The sequence below is a fragment of the Pagrus major genome, chromosome 1 (assembly GCF_040436345.1).
Source record: "Pagrus major chromosome 1, Pma_NU_1.0".
NCBI classification, from domain to species: domain Eukaryota; kingdom Metazoa; phylum Chordata; class Actinopteri; order Spariformes; family Sparidae; genus Pagrus; species Pagrus major.
In genome coordinates, this window is record NC_133215.1 from 7,273,988 (window position 1) to 7,295,677 (window position 21,690).

Genomic DNA, 21,690 nt, shown 5'->3' on the forward strand with positions numbered 1-21,690 from the left:
CAAGTTGAATAATGGAGGAGAGAGAGCGCAACGACCAACACGCCCCCTGTTTGCCATGCAACAGCTGGAAGTGAATGGAGGCGGTGACGCGTTACTGTAATGTGATTACTTTGGAACAAGCAGCCATTAGGCTGTTTAAGTCTGTAAACACTGGGTTACCTATTTAAACCCATGCAGATATTTAAATAAAAGTACCTCCAGGTCACAACATCATTATGCCACATAATTATAGCCTCATAGAAATATTAATTATTAGTCCAAAGAGGCCTTTTATTTTATCAAAGTAGCAGATGAGACCTACTCTCTTTCTCTGTCTGAGCTCCCTTTGCATTCATTCATTTGTGACTTAAGGCACATTATTTTTATTTAGGTTGGAGACAGCAAAATGAGTTTATTAAATCCAAGGTAGGCTATTTGCAGTCGCCTCCTCTTTGGTTATACCTGCACAATAAAATACTAGCCTGTAATTTTAACACAGTGTTGGACAACCTTATTTGTCTGATTGCCCATCAAATAAAATCAAATTTAAAATGTGTTGCTTTGTCTCAGCATCCTGTCTGTCTGTAGTCTGCCCACAACAATATCTGACTGGTACCACCACGTCACAAGTAATAACACTGGGTAATCTGAGACTGCAAACTAACTGACTAAAGAAATTAAATAAACGTACTAACTCAAGTACAGCATTTGAGTAAATTATATTATTATGTTATATGTATATTGACACTAATATTTTTATTCTATCTGCAAATGTATATCAGTTCCATCAGTATATATATATATTTATATTAATTTATTGTTGTTAATTATTATAATAATAACAATTATTATTAGTAGTAGTAATTCAAGTAAAGTAGGCTCGGTATAGGAGCTACAAGTTGCTGAAGGAACTTTACGTATCGTCGACTGTTTCCAGCCGGTTGCTCTAAAGTGATGCACAGGAGCCGCTCGCCGGATGTTGACGGTCTCACACGTTGCTGCTCAGAGTTGAAGGAACTTTCTAATCAATGTAGCTTGTTTTCCGTTTAACAAAACTTCACATTATTAAATCAGGATGTCGGCATCGTTGATCAGGAGAGGACTGGAGCTGCTGAGCGACGACATTAAAGGTCAGTCCAGACTTTTAGCATGCTAGCTAAATTACAGTTGGCTAACATTAGCATTAGCATCGGTGCCTTCTGTCAGCCTCGATCAGTGCAGTGTTGTTTCACCGCTGCAGTTTGGTAATTACAGGTGTAGTTAACCACATTCAATCACTGTTGCTGTCTTGAAATAGGAAGCGGACACATTAATTCTCATTTTGCTTTATTTCCAGTTATCGTTTCTCATTATGGTTGTCTTACTGCCTTGCTGTGTCCTGTGTGCACCCTGCCAGATGCCAGTAAAGCGAAGAAGAAGCAGCAGAAGAAGCAGCAGCAGACACCCAGCTCGGCCACGGCGATGAAGCTGGTGAGCACGAACCGGCAGGGAGTCACCAAGCAGGTCAAGCGGCTGCAGGGTCGTCTGGGTCCCGGCAAGAGCAAAGCTACAGTCAAAGACAAGAGGATCAAGTCTGCAGTGGGTCAGTGTGCTCGTAGTCCTGCTCACCATGGGTGTTCACAGCACAGCACATCTTTCACACGGGCTACTTCAGAAGCATTTTGTTTCTTAAGGTCATGTAGATATTGACCATACTGACTAAATGGAAGTTTAAGGAATGTTTCTGTATTGAAACAATATCAAACAGTAGATTCTCAGGCTGTGAAAAGATCAGTTCAGTTCATCTTCATGGGGAAATTGCTTGCCTAACAGTTGCTCCCATTCAAAAGTCTTAGAAAATATGCAGAAAAATAAAAATAGAATAAAATTGTTGTTGACGTTGTTGATGTAATTGCAGTACTAGTAGCCCTTTGGTGATTGTTTTACAACTTCTGTTATACTTTGCTTTTAATGTCTCTGTCTCTTCTTCTCTGGTGTTTATTATAGAGGAGTTCAGGAAGAAGCAGGGGAAGAGTCACCTGAGCGATAACCTCAAGTATTTTATAGAAACTGGCTACAAAGCAACAGATTCTGACACTTTGAAGGTAAGAGAGGCAGAAATCACTCACCTATTACAGCTATTATCAGTATTGATTATTGATTTATGTTCAATTCCAATTCATGGCTTTTAAAGTCAATTTTCATATGTGGTTTTAAAGTACAGTTACAGAAAGCTCTGACAGAAAAGTGAGGTCATGACTTGCTCTGTGTTTCACATAGATCCTGAACCACAACAAGGGGAGACAGTCCAGAGATCGCCCGGAGCCACCCGCCAAGAAGGCCAAGGAGCCGGAGTCTTTGTTCACAGAGAAGGAGTTCCAGGAGTTCCAGAAGGAATACTTTGGCAGGACTGTCGAGTAGATGAAATAAAGCGCACAGACACTGCAGCCACAGTGGAAACACCAGGGCTGCGTTTTGTGGATCAGCCTGGATTTCTGGATGTTGGTTCCACTTCGCTCAGCTCAACAGTCGGACAAGAAACTTTAGAGGGGAAATATTTGTACGAGTTGAATCCGTGCTGATGTTATGATCACAGACGCATGCTGATGCATACAGGGAACATGGGATATACAATGTTTTTCCTGCCAAGAGTTTTACTCCAAAATGTGTCCATGCAGAACATATTATACTGTGTAATATAATATTATACTTTATTAGTTAACACCTCAAAACCAGTCATTGGTCACTAGTCATTTACAAGAGAAAGGTGCAACTTATTTAAACGCTCTCTACCTGATAATGTGGGGAAACTGCTCATGTGTCTTATCACACCTCCCTTCATTCACTTCATTTTCACATACTGAATATTTAACCTATATCAGTTTTGTCAAAGAAACGTTCAGACACAATAAATGCTTTATTTTATTGAAATTATTTAATTTGAACTTGAACTGATATTCTGATTCTTCTTTGTATCGCTCCGCTGTTGTCCTTCAGTCACAACTCCAATCAGTCCTGTTTGTACTAGAGTTTAATTTAATTAAGGCTGTTTTTTGTTTTTTAGAAATATTTTTCAGTATCAAGAATCACAGTTTTCTTTGTTATTTTCATTCTTTGTGCAACGGAAATAAATTTACACACACAAATTGATTCAAACTTGAAGCAGTCCCATTGTTTGAGACTTGCTGTCTTTCTTTGTTTTTAGCTGATTTTCCGAAATCCCTCTGGACTAATTGCAGGAGATTCAGATCACCTGTGCTCAGGGTGGGGAGACTGACTCCTGATTGAGGAGTGGAAGCAGCTTGGGGCATTTCCCTCCCAGCCAATCAGGGTGTGATGACACCCTTTTTGTGAAGGCTTAAAAGAGGTGGGGAACGGCACTGAGGTTGCTCTCACACTCATTCTGAACCTCATCCTCTTAGATTGCCAGCCAGAAACTCTGGTCTGTTTAGGCTCTGTTGTGTTTTCTTGGCTGCTCCACGTCATTGCAGTGAGGAAACGGCATTTATTCGGGAACCCCTTGAAACCCTAAAGCCTCTATACACCTTCAGTTTGATATTTTATTTCACTGGGGCTTGTAGGAGCACTTTTGATTATCCCCTGAAGAGGCATTTGTTTACTGGTTTATTGTCCAAGTAGTTGACATTGAGCATCTCCTTTAGATTTACATGTTTTTTGTTTATATTTTTATGTAGGTTGGGCTGGCCTGTAAGTGTTTTACTGCCAGTACTGCCACAAAATGGTTGACTTTGTATGCGTTTAACTGCTCACAGCTTACCAGACTCTCTCCAGGAAACAAGTTTAACTAGTCAATCAACACGCTTTAACATTTAGATAAAGACAGATTTGAGTTTTAACGGCAGGTCCTTTAAAAATGTCTTAAATTCACTTTTTATAAATATGAGACCTAAAAAGTCATTAAATTGTCTTTAATTGTGAGGTCCTAATTACCACATAAATTGATCTGATTTTATTTATCCATCTTTCAATTTCTTTTTGTCAAAATAAGTCCAAGTCTTCTGCCAGTCCACATTTTTTATGTTACAAATCTTTAAACCTACCACTGAACCGTACTATATTCCTTCATAAAACCTACCTCTGCATGGGACCAAATTATACTCACCTTCAATGCTTGAATGAGATAAAGAAAATCTTGAAAATAATCAAGAAAATCTGTCTTAGATTTGGGTAAAAATAATCTCTAAAATCATTGAATGTATGGGTCTGAGACTTACACACCCGGTTCAAGTGTTCAACAGTTTCTGTTTGGCGTTGCAATAATACAAAGTTATCTCACTTAGGGATGAACACTTGCAGCACCGAATCTGGCCATCAGCTTTGTTATCTGCAGAACATGGATTCGACCTCAGAGAATATTTTTCATTCCAACAACTGCAGATCTTTTAACGGGCTTGTAAAGAAGAACAATGCAGGTGCTTGACAGAGCCATGAATGAATTGGACCATTTGAGATGTAAGATGTCATTTGTTTTCAAGTCTAACCTGTTAGGGTTTTGGGATCAGCATTCATAAATAGCTGGTGAGAATGAAAGAGTGCAGCAAAGGAGAGAGTGATTGCAGGACGAGTCAGATACAGCAGGGAAAGTTACACAATGTCCCGGGTAAGAAATAAGATATTTAAATCATGTTCAGCGATTATTAACTATTTGTATGTTGATAATTAAACCTTGTTACTGTTTAACCAAAATGTTATTGGACAAATTCATTTGAGTGATTGCACATTTAAAGCCTTTGCTGATTGCATGGATTTTTTTTGTTGTAAGATTTTTGAGATTTCTGCCAACAACACAATACAGTGAAGGTAAACATTTGAAAATGAACTTCTGCTTAAGGAGCAACATTTCTGTTGTCAGTTTAAGACATGTTTCAGCAGGGTTTAGTGAAATCACAACCAGTTTATGCAATATGCAATGTAAACAACATACATCTTTTGTCCAGCAGTTAAACCTTTTACATGTGTTGCATATATTAATAGATTAGAGGAGTGAATGTGCTTTTACACATTTTTAACCAGTTCATTGAACTTTCCTGTGGAAAAAAAGAAACAAAACACAGATTATTATTGTTGTTGTTGTTATTATTATTATTATTATTATTATTATTATTATTATTATTATTATTATTATTTAAAGGAAATTATTTGAAATTATAAGTCTGGAGGGGATCTTGTTCAAATCGATCTGATTTCCATCTGTGTGTCGGAGGTTGCAGTTCCAGTAACATTATTTCTACCTAATATCCAGTTGGCAGAAGGAAACATTAGACAGTAATCTAGGATTTTTAATCAAAGCAAAAGTGAAAGCAGTAAACAAGGCGTGGGTGTGCCATCAACAGAGATGTGATCAGTCTCCTCTGGCCTGCTTGGCAAGATTAATTAACAGTTCAGTTGTCTTTGATTCAACCTCAGCAAACCGTGTTCAGATTAGGAATGCAGATTAACAAAGTTACGTCCTGATCATATTTACACCTTGCTCAAAACACAGTGATGCATTTGATAAAAATCAAAAAAGCAGTTTTGTGAGGATGTCTAGATCACAGCCCTGATAGAGTCTGGCTGAGAATTTGACTCCTTCACTGAAACATAGAATGAATCAATACTTTCCTCTTAATGTCCTGTGGTTGGCATTTTTTTTTTGTGGTTGTGTGCCATCAGATACTTTCAGCAGCTTCTATATGTTAATGCATATAAGTGCTTGAGTGATGCACCTCTCTTTCTGCAGCCAATTCCCATGCCAAGGAAACAGTTTTTGCATCTAGACAAAACTGAGGATGACGAGCCGATTAAATGTAGCTCCACCCCTCAGTCACCTACAAAATCTTCAAAGGTTGGTCTTCAGTGATCTACACAATCAGCAATGTTCTGTTTTACGCTAATGAGATTGAATCTGCATGTCAACAGTTTCATATTCAGATCCAGTTTGTCTGTATTGAAATATTTATATTTGATTATGATTAAAATTCAGACTGATGGGATCATTTTATCTTGAACTGTGTGATGCAGGCCTCTGCAGTCCTGACATGTCAACTTAACAGGAACTTATCATTTGGTCCAAATACCTACCAAGCCTGAATATGTTATTGAAACAAGACTCAGAATTTGTCTTTGTATCCTTGACACTGTAACACTGTGCCAGATACTAAGACTCTTTTAATGTAGTTTGTTTATTTCCATTCAAACTCAGGGAGGTTTGGTCGGCTCAGCTCCTCCACCGGTGGCACCAAAGAAGTTCACTGTTAAAAAAAGTCCAGCAGCATTTGACACTTTGGAAATAGTGAAGGTAACACTGCACGTTTTATTTCAAGGTTGTTGTGATTTGTCTGTGTTGTTCTGATTTTGTCTCTCCTAGTTCCTAGTGCAATAGAAGAGTGATTGGGGAGTCCCAAATTCAGAAAATCTGAAGAAACTTACGTAAACGGAGAAACTTCAGAATTCCATCTACAGTAAAATTTGGTCAATGTTTTGAAGAGAAGTAGCATTAAATGTCTCCACTGGGTGCAGCGTGAGCAAATCAGTTAGTTAGTGGGTAAAATATGATTAATTACAGCTACCGAAACCACAATATATTCTGGTTATGTGTATTACCGGTAAAGAAATTACATAAAACTGAAGAAAAAAATAAGTTTTAATGTGGTAAAAATCAATCAAACCTTTAATCACACAGTGGCATTTTACTCATTTCACCACAAGTCCTGCATTTAGCTTCAGAAAGAGTTACTCAGAGAGACAATATGTAACATTTCTGCATTACAATGTCTGAAAATGACTAAACCTTTGTTGTATAGTTTGTTGAGTTGTGAACTTACATCATCCCAAATGTTCCCAACCATGTTCAAACCCGGAGAAATCAGTCATTTTTGAGGATTGAGGAAGGAAGTCGGCAGCATGACTAACTTTAACTTTAACAAACTACTTTTGTACACATAACGTGAATGAAACGTAATAATATGACCTCGTCCGTGAACATTTCTGCCTATATTTTTTCAGCAGCACTGGTGGTTGTTGAAGACAACAATGAAAAACAGAAACTCGCATGATCCCACACTACTTATGTGTTTGGTTTTGTTTAGATTGAGAGGCATCTAGCAGCAGAAATCATCACATACTGTGGAAAAAAAGTATAAATACTGTACTGTGCTTTTCATACACATGAAAAATATATTATTTGTCGATTCATTTAAAGCTGAATCGTTTGTTATTGTCTCAGGTGATGGCTGAACAGTCAATTGATGATAAGAGTAAAGCAAAACCTCTTTGTCTGCCTCCTCCAAAACCTACAAAGGAACAGCCTGACGACAAAACTGAAACCCTGGTAACTATTTTACAACCATTCAGATATTTCACTTTATCACGCTGATATAACTGAAATCTTTTTTTAGCTGCATTTTATCTCTCATCTTCAACCAGGACGCCAAATCTTTGCTGAAGTGGTGGGAGAATGTGAAACGTGAGTCAGAAAACCAGTTTGAAAAGCGTTATGTTTGATGTACGTTCTTGTGTTTGGTAACTTTTTGTGTTATTGCCTTACAGCCTGGAAGTCTCTGTGCAAAGACCTCAAACTTCGAGGACACAATGAAACAAAGTAAGGAGATTGTTACGTCTTATATATTTCTATAAGTGAGGCAGATTGGTGCTCTTAGGTAAACATTAATGTCAGTATGCTAATATGCACAATATACCAGAGTTGATAGGTTGATGTTTTGCAGGCGTAATGTTTGCCTTGATCACCATCTTAGCTTAGCATGTTAGCATTTAACATTTTTGTTAAATGGCACTTAACACCAAGCGTAGCTGAGGCTGATGGGAATGTCTTTTTGCAGGCAGTTGGTCACTATGTTCATAGCCTGGGTGCTGTCACTGACTCAAACTCAGGCTTGTTTTGTATTGGACTGGACGGGTTCCTCAATCTAAACTGAAATACTGAATAATATATCCGACACAATGTTTTCACAACACATTCCAGGATCATCAAAGCTAAAGCTGAACACCTCTACAACGCCACCCAGGTTTACATCCACCTGCTGTCTGTACATGGCGACGACCTGAAGGAACAAAGTGCTGAGATGCTCAGCATTGCTGACAACTTAGACAAGGTGAAGAGACCAAGTGATTAGTGATTTTCGTTGGAGTCATCACTGAGCATCACGAGTCTATTACAATACTTTTGACTTTTTTGATAACTATATCAGATGCATTCTCTTTAAAGGTTTCAAAGGGTACAAAGATCGCTGGCATCACAGGTGGGGCTACAAGTGTAGCAGGAAGTGTGGCAGCAGTGGCCGGGGTGATCCTGTCCCCGATCACGCTGGGAGCCTCGCTAGCTCTGACCGTCGTTGGGGTCGGCGTGGCTGCAGCCGGCGGCGTCACGGGTGCATCAGCAGCCATCGCCAACAAGGTGACCGGACGTGTAGCAAACTTTACTGACTCATTATGGCTTTGTTTGTGGTTGGTGTTTGGTAGGTGGCAAAAGAGTTTGTCAATGCTTTCGAGGGTATGGCTGAATTGCTTTTTACTATTCTTTATGTAATACTTTCTTGTATTAAATCTAACCTATTGTATTCTATTGTATATAACATTTCTACCTTGGTGCCCCCCAATGGTAGCATCAAAAAAACACAGCCTGGCAGACAGCAATGCACTGGAAGAACTGCATGTACTTATAGCTGCTGATCAAAAACTCTGTTCCTCCAGGTGAATGTCACTCAGGACAAGAAGAAAATAGAGAAGACCTTCCAGGAGTACGAGCGCCACATGGTGGATATTCAGAATTGCTTGAAGTTCATCGATGAGGGCATGAAGCAGCTACAGCAGCATGATCTGTCTGTCCTGAGTAAAGCCAGGGAGGAATCGGTGAGAGTGGCCAGGGTGGTGCAGCTGGCCACTACAGGAGGAGGAAGTGCCAGGGCCATAGAGGCTAACAGTAAAGCGTCTGGGCTGATGGAAGGCTTCGCACTCGGCCTTGATATGCACTTCATCCAAGGAAAGGATGGTAATAAGCTGAAGAAGGGCCATGAGTCGAAGCTGGCGAAGAAAATCCGCGGCCTTGCAGAGGATCTCAATAAGGCTTTGGATGAGCTCATGCAACTCAGAGACTTGTACAGTACGCAAGTTTCTGGAAAGTAATGTTTCTTAGCTTATAGACCTTCCCTTGCCTAATTTCAGCTTTTTCGGCTTTATACAGCCAAAATCTTGTAAATTAGCATAACTTGAAAGGATATAGTTGTAATAAAGAGGTGCTTCTCTGCTGATATTTTCTTCTATTTCTTTTTCAAAGACATACATTGTCTACTGTATAACCTCCTGTTGTTGCAGCTTCAGACTGGCCCTGATCTTGACGTTTTAATTGGACCAGACATAATTATTAAAATTTGGGTTTATTTTTTTTGTCATTTGTAATATGCATTTTTTGTTTCATGTGGAATTTTCTATTAAATCTTCGCCTTAAAAGCACTTTAAGACTCCACTAATGAACTTTGCTTTGTTTTGTTTAACCTTTCAAGCTTTAAGTATTTGGTTGTAGTTATTACTTAGGATGTGTGTATTCCTACATAAATATTCAAACTAATCTGGAGTAAGTACCTCTCTCATTATAGATGTAATTTTATATACATATATCCTCTGTGTGCTGTTGCACATTGTCCTACAAGACTTGAATGAAATGCATTTCACTACGCGCAACTAACCACCAGAGGGCAGTCCAGTTCTCACCCCAATGAACCATGATGGCCGGGTTCATGGAGTTTAACCAACAGCTGCAATGAATTCACAAGAGAGACTGCGTGTTACTGATGCAGAGAAAAACCAACACCCGATAAAAACAGACAATCTAACGCTCTGGTGTAGGGACAGTCCAGAGAAAGGGCAAAGAAAAGCTCATGAACATTTCGTTATACACAACAACATGATTTTATGATAAAGAAAAGCCTATCGATAGCTCAAAATCATTAACTGTATCTGTTTTAATAGGTGGATGGATGCGGGGGGAAGCAAAACAGGCTAAATGTAACTATTTTGACTGTATTTAATAAGAGATATGCTTCTAAAATAACTGAGAATGGAAATTAAATTATAGTACTATGTCGATATTAAAATTATTTATTTTATAATGGAAAAGTATCTTGAAGTTGTATTATGTAATGTTTGTTTCAGTCTTTGCCTCTTCATCCGACGCTGACATTGGTAGAAGAGTCAGAAAGCTTCTCCATCTTTAATGTTTACATTTTGGATTTGACCTACATTTGGCACTTGGTGTTTTAAAGCCCCATATGGGTCTATCTTATCAGCTGTATAGACGCGCTATACGTCTAACCAATCACAAACAAGAGTCGAGCGGAGCAAACGCAGCGGTACGCGTGTTTGCGTCAACTCTACGCTACTACCCCTACCGAGCGGGACGGGGCTTTGTTCGTCATTGCTTGTAAATTCACTTTTCTGAAAAGGAAGCTCCTCCCACCTGTGCTGCTACTTACAAAGGAAACAAACGCTTCCGCGGAGTGATACCGCGGAGGCATACAGCGGGCGGTGCTTCGGCTCTATATATATACCCGTGTCACTCTCTCCGCCTGTTCTTCGTTCCCACAACATAAACACAGATTACAGACACTCCGTGGACGCTCTCCCGCGCTAAAATGGCAGAGTGAAGGCGTGCGGCTATCCTTGCAGCGGCAAAAACCCGGCAGTGCAGCGGCTAAGTGCACTGGCTATTTCTGGCAAAATGGCGTAAGTTTCTTTTTTCCATAAATTTCACTTTCGCGAGTGCGTCTGGCTTTCGACCGCCACAAATGTCAACTCCACCGGCTGGTGTAGATAAAGTTAACAGACTTTTTGAGTACGGCTAAGCGCTCTGGATGTTATCCAGTATTACATAATAGTATAGGCTTACAGCTGGCTCCAGATGTGTAGCTTCATTTCCTGTTTTGGAGTCGATGGTAGTGTCATGTTACAGGCTGTCAAGTTGAAGTAGATGATGTTGGTCCGAGCCGGCGCGACAGTCCGTGTCCTGTCTTTTTGTTAACGTTTATCTCGGTGGGAAGGCGACAAATTGTCAAGCCTCTCGTGTATTTTACAGCGACAACAAGGCAGTTTTTTTCCCCCAACATTTGGTAGTGTTTGTGTGTATTTAACACTTGACAACGTGGCGTGTCCAAAATGGCGCGCAGTGTCCTCTTCGCTCAGCCCTCGCACAGATGGCTCTGTTGTGAAAATGGCGGTTGCCCGCCCACATCTCCGCCGCGAGTCGTTGAAGGAGGGCGGGGCCACCGGCAAAGCATGACCAAATTAGGTAATATTATCCCCCGGTGGAGGGCGGGGCGTTTCCCATCAACGCCGCTTTGACACTTCAGAGAAAGAGATTAGCCAAAATTAGCCTCCCCTCCCCCACACGAGAGGCGCTAACAGCCTTAACGACCTGAGCACACGCTGATATGAAAGTTTGCGTGATGGCTGTTATGTTTTCCAGGAAGTACAAACTCAATGGGGAGGTATTAAATATATATATATAGATGTAGTTGGATCCCTTCAAAGTATCACTAGCCACGTCGCCCTACACCCTTCTGTTCAGATTAAACATGCCTGTTCAGACTTCCTGTGTAGTGGTGGACGCTCATTAGCTTAGTGGCAGCCGTCAAAATGTTTCTGCCTAAAGTTAAACCCAAAATGCATCACTTGCATCAGTGCTGAAACCGTGTAGTCCTCATTCCCTCTCCATAACATGCTTCGCATCTCTGTATCTCCTTTTTACACAGGTCTCTCTCAGCAACCACCCTCAGCTTTGCTGCAGTCGACAGCAGTACCAAACCGCTCGACTTCCTATCGTCACCAGACACTCCTTTGTCTTTATTCACCCTTTTACGGCTACCACTGACCAGCAGCAGCCATGACACTCTCCCAGCTGGCCTTGGAGGACGTGGAGGCCCTGTACTTAGGTTGGTGTTGATATGACAAATGTTCCCAAAACACTACTTCAGACATAACAGAGTACAATACAGAGCACCCAGTTTGTGAAACAAGATGTGTGGCAAATCAGTGAACTTACTTGACAGCTGAACTATAAAAAAAAACAATGTCACCTATTATATAATCACATTTTTATGAACCTTTTCAATGTGTATGGTTTTTAGGTTTGAAAGATTATTTTAGTGTGGCGTTAGATGCCTGCACTTGGCTAGGATACAAGTTGAAACCTACCATTTTTATTTGTTAAAGTGATTATTTTGTGCAGAAAATTAGATGCTTAACGTGGAAGTCCTTGTCCACAGGGCCCTCGTTTCTGATGGCTGACCCCATGGGGCCCCTTCTGGACCAAGATGAAGAAGAAGCTCTTTCTCCCTCCTCCTCTCTAGAGGGGAAGGCGCCAGCTTCGCCCCCCCTCTCTTTCTCCTCCTATGCGTCTTCCCTGTCTCCCTACCAGACCTTGTCGTCCTCCCCACACTCTTCTGCCTCCCCTCCTCCCTCTCCTCCTCCCACGTCCTCATTCCTGGGAACCAAGGCCAGAGCGGACTCACTGTCCCTCCCCTGGCTGGGTGCCAGCGACCTGCTCGACGCCCAAGTTGGAGCAGATGATGGTAAAGGTGAGCGTGAATTAAAATTTCCATGTTTGTAAAGCAAGATTAATCAGTTGAGGTGGGCAGAAACTGCATGAAAACGGGTGAAGAAAGGGAGGGAAGTCTTGCTGTGACTTAAATGTTGCTCATTTACAAAGTTAAATTACATGACGCTGAAAACGTCTGCGGGAAAAAAGTTTAGGAGCTAGAATGTTTCCACCACTCCCCTTTTAAAAGTGAAGTTAGGAATGTAAATTGCTTTCAGGCCGGCTGTTAATATTTTATGTGGGTGGTTTTGTGTTGGTAAAGCACTAATGGTGCCCTGCAGGCAGCATGTCGTAGATGTTAAAATTAGGTTGTTTGAAGTCACAATGTCCCTTTTTAAAAAGGTGCCACATTGCGATACTCCTGTAGTCAAATATGATGGAAGGTTTTTTTTGTCCTGTTGGACACCACACACTTTGTGAGAGACCCAAATTCAAGATGCAAATGAGTAATTGGTAGGTGTGGTGTGTTGTGAAGAACCCTCATTGGTTAGCAGCTGGCAGGTGTGGCTCTTGTGTGTAGTTGAGACTGCCTTGAACTGGTTTTGTAAAGTGTAACTATACAATGACGCATATCTCTTTGTTGCAGTCGTCTCAGTCATTGGTATGAAGATCATTGTAACGCTTGGCATCTGTTGAGCACAAGTTCAAGGTTCCACGTGTTCTGGGTGTTCAATTTAAGTGCTTACATGCGTCATAAAATCGTAGCAGTAAGGGGTGGCAGTTGAAAACATGACTTGTGCTTGAGGTCATCATTGAATATATTAATATTAAGGCACCAAGTCTATATCTATCTATATTGCCATTGTTTTGATCAAATATTAATGATAACATCTTCTCTGTCAGCAGATGATGCTTTTGCGGGCATGGACTGGATGTCAGAAAAAATCGACCTGAGTGAATTTGACCTGGATTCCCTCATTGGCTCCTGCTCCTCCGATGAGTCTCCCAGCTCCCCCGAGGATCTCCTGGCCTCCCTCGACTCCCACATGGATCTGGATCTGGATACATTGGACACAGCCATCCCCACCCTCCACGACAGTCTGGAGCTGGGCCTGTCATTGCCCAGTATCCCCACTCTGCCTCTGGAGCTCCCTCTCCCTGGGGCAGCTGAGGCTGAGAAGACAGAGTTGGCTCCTGACCAGGAGGTTGTTATGAAGTCTGAGCCTCCCTCCCCAGCTCCCACGCCATCTCCCCCCTCTCCAGCCTACACATTAGAGCTGGGGAGTGAAGTGGATGTCCTGGATGCAGAGAAAACAGCCACACCCCTCACAGCCACCATCATTCCAGATCCCAGTGGAAGCATTCAGACCACCAGCCCCATTGTGCTCTCTCTTCCCCCCTCTAGCCACATTGTGGTGGTGCTCACCAACAAAGATGAGCCCTCCCTCGTGTCTCTCCCTGACCAGTCCATTAATAGCTCTCCTTCATCAAGCGATTGCGACAGCGACTCTGGCATCGAGTCAGTTGTAAGCTCACCTACTCGCCACCCCTCCCCTCCTCCCACCCCCTCTCCAACAGCTGGATCCTCCAGGACCAAACCCTACTCCAAACCAGAGCCTGCCGATGCTTCCTCCCCCTCCGCCAAGACCCCCAAGGTCAAATCGGTGTCTGGTGCTCCAAAAGTGGTGGAGAAGAAACTAAAGAAGATGGAGCAGAACAAGACAGCAGCCACTCGCTACAGACAGAAGAAGAGGGTCGAACAGGATTTGCTTTCTACAGAGCTCGAAGGGTTAGAGAAGAGGAACCATGAGTTGGCGGAGAAGGCGGAATCCATCAGCCGAGAGATTCAGTACCTGAAGGACCTGATGGAGGAAGTCCGTAAGCACCGCCGTGGAAAGACGAGCTCAGTGGCTCAGTAACCAGATTGTGTGTCAAACATAGTCTGCGGTTGCAGAGTAGTTACGGCGTTGTTTCTACTCCAATACTTGCATGCCATAGCAAAGTCCACTTCAGTATTTGAAGAATGCGATTGAAGAAGAATGGCATGCAAGGGTGGATGTATGAAACGTGCTACTGAACAGGAAAGAGGGAATGGCTGGATGGACAGTGAAAAGCCTCTGAAAGTTGATGAGATTATTAGTGTAGAGCAGGGGGCTGGGAGGTAGTCAGGTGAAGCATCTGTACATGCTTGTCTCCCAGTCCCCTGTTAGTTCCCCATAATGTACTTCCTGTCTTAATAGCAGTACTTGTACAAACAGGCAGGCTGTATATTTGTCTTTGTAGACTAGGCATGCAAATCATGAGTCACCGTAGCTCCTGATAGTGTAGACTTGTAACCCTTTTGACAAGATATTCCCTCACACACCCAGTATCAGTCGATATCCAGACCCCAGCACAGCTTCAGTAAACTCTTGTCACTAAAGTGAGATACCACTTCGACCTTGTTGTTACCCGCTCCTCTTTAACCCAGTGTCACCCCATTTTGACCTTCTTCTTAACAGCTTCAAGTCCAGAAAGGGGCCTCAACATATTTAAGAAATCTTGATGTTACACTGTCACTATGTTTTTTTTTGTTTTGTGTATATAGTTTTCACCTCCTTTGCTTGCTGATCGTGGCTTTTGTTATTTAATGCTGGATTAAACATAACTTCTGGAGTAGCGCAGAGTGTCTTAGCACAACAGTTTGGCTTGTAAAAAAGCATCTTTTTCTAATAAACATCTATCAGTGCTCAAGTGATGTGTGTGGTGTGCTTTACTGGTGGCAGAAAAACTGAGTAGGAAGGTTTTTTCTCTCATCACTGTCAAATTATTAACAGTGGTCTAAATGTCAGAAAATACAGAACATAATTGCACAAAAGTTGCTAATTCCAATCAACAGTTACACTAAGATGGTGGTCATAGTGATCGTTAATTAAAATATTAAAAGTATACAAGACAATTCATATTGAGAAGGTGGAATGAAAGTTTTTTCCAGGTATTTTAACGATAAATTGATTTCCAAAAGATTTATCAGCTAGTTTCCACCAAAGTATTAAGCTATTATTAAATGTATGATATATAAACCAATAAGGAAGCATGAGTACCAAAGTTTGAAAACCAAACTGCATAATTCACTTAAAACAAAAAGATTATATCAAAAGTATTTTGATGTTTACAGTAGTACGTGTAGAAGAGTGAAACACCTATAATCTCCAATATGATCATAGCAGAAACTGATTTTTTGATAAAGTCAAACTCTAAATATGTCTCACATACGTACATTATTAATCTGGTTTGAAAAAGGGAAACATAAAACGTATCATGGAGAAAAGGTGTTGGAGAATGTGTCAGTGTTCTTTCCCCACTGCCCTTACTACAGTGTACCGTACTGGTATTTACATGTCCCACGCATGAGTCACACAGCTTCTGCCTCTAAGCTTAGTTTGGTTTGTCGAAGTGATTAAACAGCAGTGTAATAAAGCTGGTTTGTTGGTGCCAGGAAAAGAGGTTTGAACACAGGATCATAGTTGGAGGTAAAAACCGAAGCATACCTGGTGGTTGCAAAATATTTTAGATTCTACAACGAGACTAGTGAGCGGCCACCAATACGAACACGTTGATGTGATTAAAGGTCATTCTTGAAGACTGCTATTTAACTTATTTACTCTTATTAACCCACACACAAAATCACTGATAGAGTCAGTGTCAGTTTACAGTGCGTGTAAAGTTCCCCCTGACTTAATTTAGAAAACAAGTTCATACTGGTTGACTTTTAACTGCAAATAGCTGAAGTGAAGTCCCTGTGTCACCGCCTGGAGCCAAATCTGCACTTTTCTGTCAGGAAATGAGAGAAGGAGGACGAAAGCGAGAGAAACACCTGGGTATAAGTTTTACGGGAAGGGCCTTGTAATTGTGAAACCAGACTACACTGACCAGTCTCACACCTCTCGCAGGCGGATGTCAAAGAGACGAGGGTGGGAGGAAACACAACATGGGGGTTGAGCTACAGATGTTTCAGAGCAGTGAGGTCCACAGTGCCACAGATGTGTATATCAACCACCTTTAGAGTATGAACAGCCTGTATAACTGATTTCAAAATGGTATATAAGTTTACATAGTTTTTCTAATTTCAACAATATTTGAAGTGAGGGTTGTTTTGATGATTTGTTGTGCTTCCTCTGGAGAAGAAAAAGTCAAGTGTAGTATCCCCGAAAGTGATACTAGCATGTGTGTGGTTGAGTCACCTCAATGTGCTGACTACTGTCAAGCAGCTGTGTAAATTTAGTCTTGGCAGTAAAACCCCCTGAAGCGAAGGCACACTTACAAACTCGCTCCTCCCTGACAGATTCCACAGTAGTGAGGCCTCCCTCTCCTGAGAAGACAAAGATAAGAAGAGCGTCCCAACTGTAGGCAGAGAGACAGAGATAATACAGTCCGCTTTATTATGACTCTCGTGTTTCCTTCTAATGAGTCGATCAGAAGAGTAATACCTGAATAAATAATTGTAAATACTCTTCATTCAAACAAAGTCTTTAAAGTTTGGAAAATGCTTAATTTTATGTTTTCAAGGTTAGGAGCATGACTTAATTTAATTATACTTTGTGAAAAGTGCTTCATTTTCAACATAAACTGGTGTTTCATCGCCACAATCACTCATGAAAATCAGAAATCGTTTAATATTTGAAACAATCCCCGGTTGATTGCTGTGTGGATACAAGAATTCTGTGTTTTTACACAATTGCATTTATAGTAACAGTTTAGATGTGATGATAAAAGGCTTTTAGTTTGGTGGCTTAAAAGTAGTTGGATTATACTTTTAAAAAGCTGTGTGAACCCTCTAAAAAGTAGGTGTTGGTCATATTTTTCATCACTTTTCATAAACTTTTTTAATCTCATGATTTCAAACTTTTTCCTGTAATTATGACTTTTTTATCTCATATTTATGACATTTTTATGTAATAATTATTGGGTTTTTTTCTAACTAGGCTTAGTTTTCATCTTATTTTTTCTTTTACTGGCAGAAATGGACTTCCACAGATATCACAGTATCCAGCCTGGATCCTTAGTCTGAACTCTTCTTACACTTACTCTGAATGCTTATACTTGCTTGGCTGATCTAAAATATAATCTCATAATCAACGGTGAGAAAATAGCCCAGGTGAGTTAGTGCGTGACTAAGCGGCAGGTAGAACCTGCTTTAGAGAAAGAGATAGTGAGTGTCGTCCTCACATGAGACATGATCTAAAACACCCTGGGTAAAGCTGAAGATCACGTGCGTGTGGAGTCCGGTTACTGCGAGAGAAAACTCCAAACATGCTTCACACATAGACCCTGCAAAGGTTGAGAAGTCTGATTTAAAGCAACAAGGATTAATGCAAAATAAAAAGAAGCACAGTTTTAAGTAAAGTGATCTTCTTTACTCCAGAGAGCTGGCTGATGGAGAGAAACCGTTTTTAACCACATGAGCAGATCATGGGTGTGGTGTGGTGCCTGCGAGCAAAGCTTGTAGATTATTCCTGTCTTGTCACATTCCTCTACAGTCCGTAGTAATCAGGATCACAACTGTTTCATTCAGTTCATTTCTTCACGGCAGAGTGACACAGGGTCATTTTTGTTGTTTCCTTCGTTAGACAAAGACTCTGTCAGACCAGAATCTGTTTGTGTGCAGTCATGTGTCTTACTTGGAGTGTTTGTCACGACTGAGTTGGTCTGAACTAAGGCCTATTTTTACATACAACACAGAACGTGCTGCTTTGTGGTCAAAGAGGCTTCTGTGAAGGCAGGATTGACACATGTATCACTGAACTGACACTCTTCATGAATCTTACTATGTTAAGATTTTGTGGAGACTGTCATAGAGAGGTGTTGATTTAACTTTAAGGTCATTTTGGAGGCTGTAGTTGGTGGTGCTGAGAGGTGTTTCTAATATTTTGTCACGCCGCGGTTGACAAACTATATTTTCTATTAAACTTCATGACGTCTGGATTTATTGAAGTGCTTTTGCATTAGTTTAAGCTTGGTGTGCCTTATAAACTGGCCACGTAGCGTATGAATCGTTAAGCCCTCCTCTAATCTCTTTTCCTTCCTTGAAAGGTGACATCTGTTTAGACATTTTGCCGGGAGCCAACTAGTAAAACCGGTCTTAAAAGGGTACAATTCACTCATACAGCCTGAAGTGCAGACTGCTCAGAGAATCCTCAGCCTTATTTCGAATTACATTCTCTGACTGAGGGGTGAAACCCAGTAAGGCTGTAAGGCTATACATAGTTTTTCTACTGTAAGTCAGTGATAGCAAAGCAATCTGTCACATTCTGATACTCCAACCGCGGGCCTTTCTCAGGTCTATTCCTGGCAGATTTTAGCTGTGTCACATGGGGAACATGTGCTGGATAACCTTGTATGAACTGTGGATACTGTCACGTTGATATGATACGTTATGTGTGTAAAATTAATTCTTATTTATGGATTGAAAAGTCGCCCAGGAACAAACTGGACTGTGGGATTTATCTTGGACTGCCACTTATGTTGACACATGTAGGCTTAAAGCAGAGTGTGCAGAGCGACTGGTCCCAAGTTTGCTACTTTCTTTTGTAAATTTACATTTCGTAATAACCTTGACATTACTCAACACTGTAACACAGGGAAGTCCATGACCTTTATATAATGTAACACTCACTGATATTCATTTAGACAGATTTTCACTGAAACACAGACAGTAGATCATTTTAAACGGATACATACGGATCTGCCAAAACACTGGAGGGGTTGTTCTGTTGTTCTGCTGCAAGAAGGATACAGTTCACCAGAGTTTACAATAAATAATGTAATCTCTGGTGGTGAATGAAGCTCTTACATTGAATAAAACCAGTAAAACAACAGATACACTTGCCCTAAACCTTTTAGATGTCCTTCCACTTGCAATGAGAACATGGTTGTATTGTAGCCTCCTGAATGGTATAAGTAAGGTTCCTTGCCTTAGAAATGACTAAAGAACAATATCTTTTAGGTACCTTGGCGGTGTGAGTCCAGACTGAACTAGAGTAGGGTGCATACCTCCGCCAAGGCCCAACAGTCCTGGCTAATTCAGCCAAGTCTAATCCAATATCAAACTCGATAATCCTGCATCACTCTAAATATTCAACCTCCCATAACTGCTTAACCATGATTTACACTCACAGGTTCTTGGATCTGCATCAAATTGTACTCCCTCATAGATAGCCACCTAAATACGCCTGATTTTTTCATCAAGATCGATGCTTTATTCCTTGAGAAATCAACAAAAATTGTTTACATTATGACAAATTGTCATTTGTCATAATGTACCAATCCAATCACCAGAATAAATGTTGGCGATGTCCATTTCTGCAAACCAAAGAGTATGTTGCAACTTTACATTTCTTTACGTTCAGTTTTCAATTTTATGTTGTGCTGCGCTTAAAGTCTGGTCTGCTTATGAAAGTCAGCTCCTAAACATCTAACATGAACGTTACATGACACTGTAGAGATGTTGATGTTGTACTTTGAGAAATTTGGACGTATCCATGATCCGCAGAAACATAAACCTCCAACATTGTATTCTGGCGACTGGGCTGGGTGTACAACGTTAGCATTTAGCTCAAAGCACTGCCGTGTCTGAGTTCAGCCCCACAGAGTTGCGGTTATCTCAGCTGCAGCTATGCAAATTTGTTATCCCGATGTGTTGATTTGCAATGCAAAGAAAGCAGATAGTGGAAATACATAAAAGAGAAACAAGGTTTCATATGCTGAAAGGTAAAACAAGTACATTTTACAGAAAATCTAGGCTAAATATTTGGATGGTGATGCTCCTTAGCTCCTTTGTTTTTACTAAAAGTTGGCTCATTCCACCAAGGAGAATATAACTTGATGATCTAAGGGATGATTCAGACTTTTTCCTGCTCATGACCTCAGTAAAACTCTGTAGAAAACAGTGCTTTGTTGTATTTTTTCCCCCAGAAAGTACAGAAACCATGTGAGAAAACTCCATCATACTCTATGTTGCATGTGATGGAGAACAGGTGAAGGGTTACAGGAGGGAATGCCACATCAGCAGGCTTGACCTCATGAGATTTTACTACAGCTCCTGCCATTTGTCAGCCTGACCTAGTAGAGCCAGACACATTCATAAACTACATGTGGCCAAAGGTGTCAAACAGTCCCTGAACGAGGTTAATGTTTGAGTTTCGTAGTGAGATCCGTTCAGTCAAACAGAGAAAGGAAGGACCAGTTCCTCATCTTTTTTTGTTTTGTTTTAACTCTTTCATGACCCCAGGAGCCATATGTGAGGCAATCAGTCACTTTTTTCAGTTTCAGTCTTATCAAAGAATCTTAATTCCTCCTCCAGTCGACCAGTTTGTGGTTTGGTGTCATTCTTTAGACATCTGGGCCGAATTATGGCACAAGAGTTTGTTGTGACACATCCTGTGTCAGTAAACCTCCTTTATACCTCCACCCTGCACCAGTTAACCTAAAAACTGTGAGGCAGTAATAGTAATATAACCATCTGAATGCATTTAAGTCACTGTAACTAAGTAGCTTTTTGTGTGTGACGGAGGTAACTCCTGAAAGCGCCCTTTAATTTGCAGATTTTGTTACACCACAAATTTTTTACGTCTCCTTAAAACCGAGCCCAAAAGCAAGAGCACTTCTGAGGCGTCTCATTTTGGTATTTCTGTACTCCTCTCCTGAATTTCACCCAGCGTGACCCGCAGCCCACTCCGGCTGAGTGAATCATCGCGCTGGTCTTCAGAAGATATGCTCCGCAGAGGATCTCTGAGCAGCTGAGCTCATTACTGAGGTCATGGGCTGCAGATTAGGAAGACAGATTTACTACCAGAAAGTGGGACGACCGCGTATTCACTGTGCTTCGCTGTCTTTCATGTGAGACCACATGAAAACCAGAGGAATTGACATTTATTCTTTATTATGTACTGAAAAAAGAATAAAATGACCATACAGCACATATATCCTTATAACTTTAAAGGAAATATACAGCTGAGCAACTCTTAGGGAGAAGCAATAACAGGTGTTTGACAGTTTTTGACAAACTGCCTGCATTATAAATTTGCTTGCATCATCAAAGACAAAGTGTACACTGTCTGTGTTGCCTAAGAGCGTAGTGTTCCCTTTTTCCTCTTCCTTTTATTGACCACAAACGTATTCAAGTACTTTTGGCCGCAGAGGTTCAA

General features: G+C 41.0%; 3 protein-coding genes across 4 annotated transcripts; all 3 read left to right on the forward strand.

Moving 5' to 3' along the window:
• Positions 1–53: 53 nt before the first annotated feature.
• Positions 54–3,108, forward strand: rps19bp1 (ribosomal protein S19 binding protein 1). Its single transcript, XM_073463426.1, has 4 exons — positions 54–1,109; positions 1,376–1,561; positions 1,966–2,063; positions 2,239–3,108. The coding sequence occupies exons 1-4, from the start codon at positions 1,055–1,057 to the stop codon at positions 2,377–2,379; spliced, it is 480 nt and encodes a 159-aa protein (XP_073319527.1). The 5' UTR covers positions 54–1,054; the 3' UTR covers positions 2,380–3,108.
• Positions 3,109–4,570: 1,462 nt separating this feature from the next.
• On the forward strand, positions 4,571–9,099 carry LOC141004513 (apolipoprotein L6-like). The gene is made up of 9 exons (XM_073476041.1): positions 4,571–4,579; positions 5,699–5,803; positions 6,161–6,256; positions 7,184–7,288; positions 7,384–7,423; positions 7,507–7,558; positions 7,940–8,069; positions 8,183–8,371; positions 8,668–9,099. The coding sequence occupies exons 1-9, from the start codon at positions 4,571–4,573 to the stop codon at positions 9,097–9,099; spliced, it is 1,158 nt and encodes a 385-aa protein (XP_073332142.1).
• A 1,446-nt stretch (positions 9,100–10,545) lies between these two features.
• Positions 10,546–15,238, forward strand: atf4a (activating transcription factor 4a). Of its 2 annotated transcripts, none has more exons than XM_073463275.1 (4): positions 10,546–10,695; positions 11,721–11,900; positions 12,234–12,545; positions 13,412–15,238. In XM_073463275.1, the coding sequence occupies exons 2-4, from the start codon at positions 11,852–11,854 to the stop codon at positions 14,422–14,424; spliced, it is 1,374 nt and encodes a 457-aa protein (XP_073319376.1). In that variant the 5' UTR covers positions 10,546–10,695; positions 11,721–11,851; the 3' UTR covers positions 14,425–15,238. The 2 variants fall into 2 exon arrangements, with proteins under 2 accessions (XP_073319376.1, XP_073319368.1); XM_073463267.1 differs by having other exon boundaries at positions 10,554–10,695; positions 13,409–15,238.
• The last annotated feature ends 6,452 nt before the right edge of the window (positions 15,239–21,690 follow it).

Coding starts and splice junctions, on each gene's coding strand:
- LOC141004513 (XM_073476041.1), top strand. Junction 7,289..7,383: donor ACGACAAAACTGAAACCCTG/GTAACTATTTTA, acceptor ATCTTCAACCAG/GACGCCAAATCTTTGCTGAA. Junction 8,070..8,182: donor TTGCTGACAACTTAGACAAG/GTGAAGAGACCA, acceptor TTCTCTTTAAAG/GTTTCAAAGGGTACAAAGAT.
- atf4a (XM_073463267.1), top strand. CDS start 11,852: ATGACACTCTCCCAGCTGGCCTTGGAGGACGTGGAGGCCCTGTACTTA. Junction 11,901..12,233: donor CGTGGAGGCCCTGTACTTAG/GTTGGTGTTGAT, acceptor CCTTGTCCACAG/GGCCCTCGTTTCTGATGGCT. Junction 12,546..13,408: donor TGGAGCAGATGATGGTAAAG/GTGAGCGTGAAT, acceptor CTTCTCTGTCAG/CAGATGATGCTTTTGCGGGC.
- rps19bp1 (XM_073463426.1), top strand. CDS start 1,055: ATGTCGGCATCGTTGATCAGGAGAGGACTGGAGCTGCTGAGCGACGAC. Junction 1,110..1,375: donor GCTGAGCGACGACATTAAAG/GTCAGTCCAGAC, acceptor GCACCCTGCCAG/ATGCCAGTAAAGCGAAGAAG. Junction 2,064..2,238: donor CAGATTCTGACACTTTGAAG/GTAAGAGAGGCA, acceptor TGTTTCACATAG/ATCCTGAACCACAACAAGGG.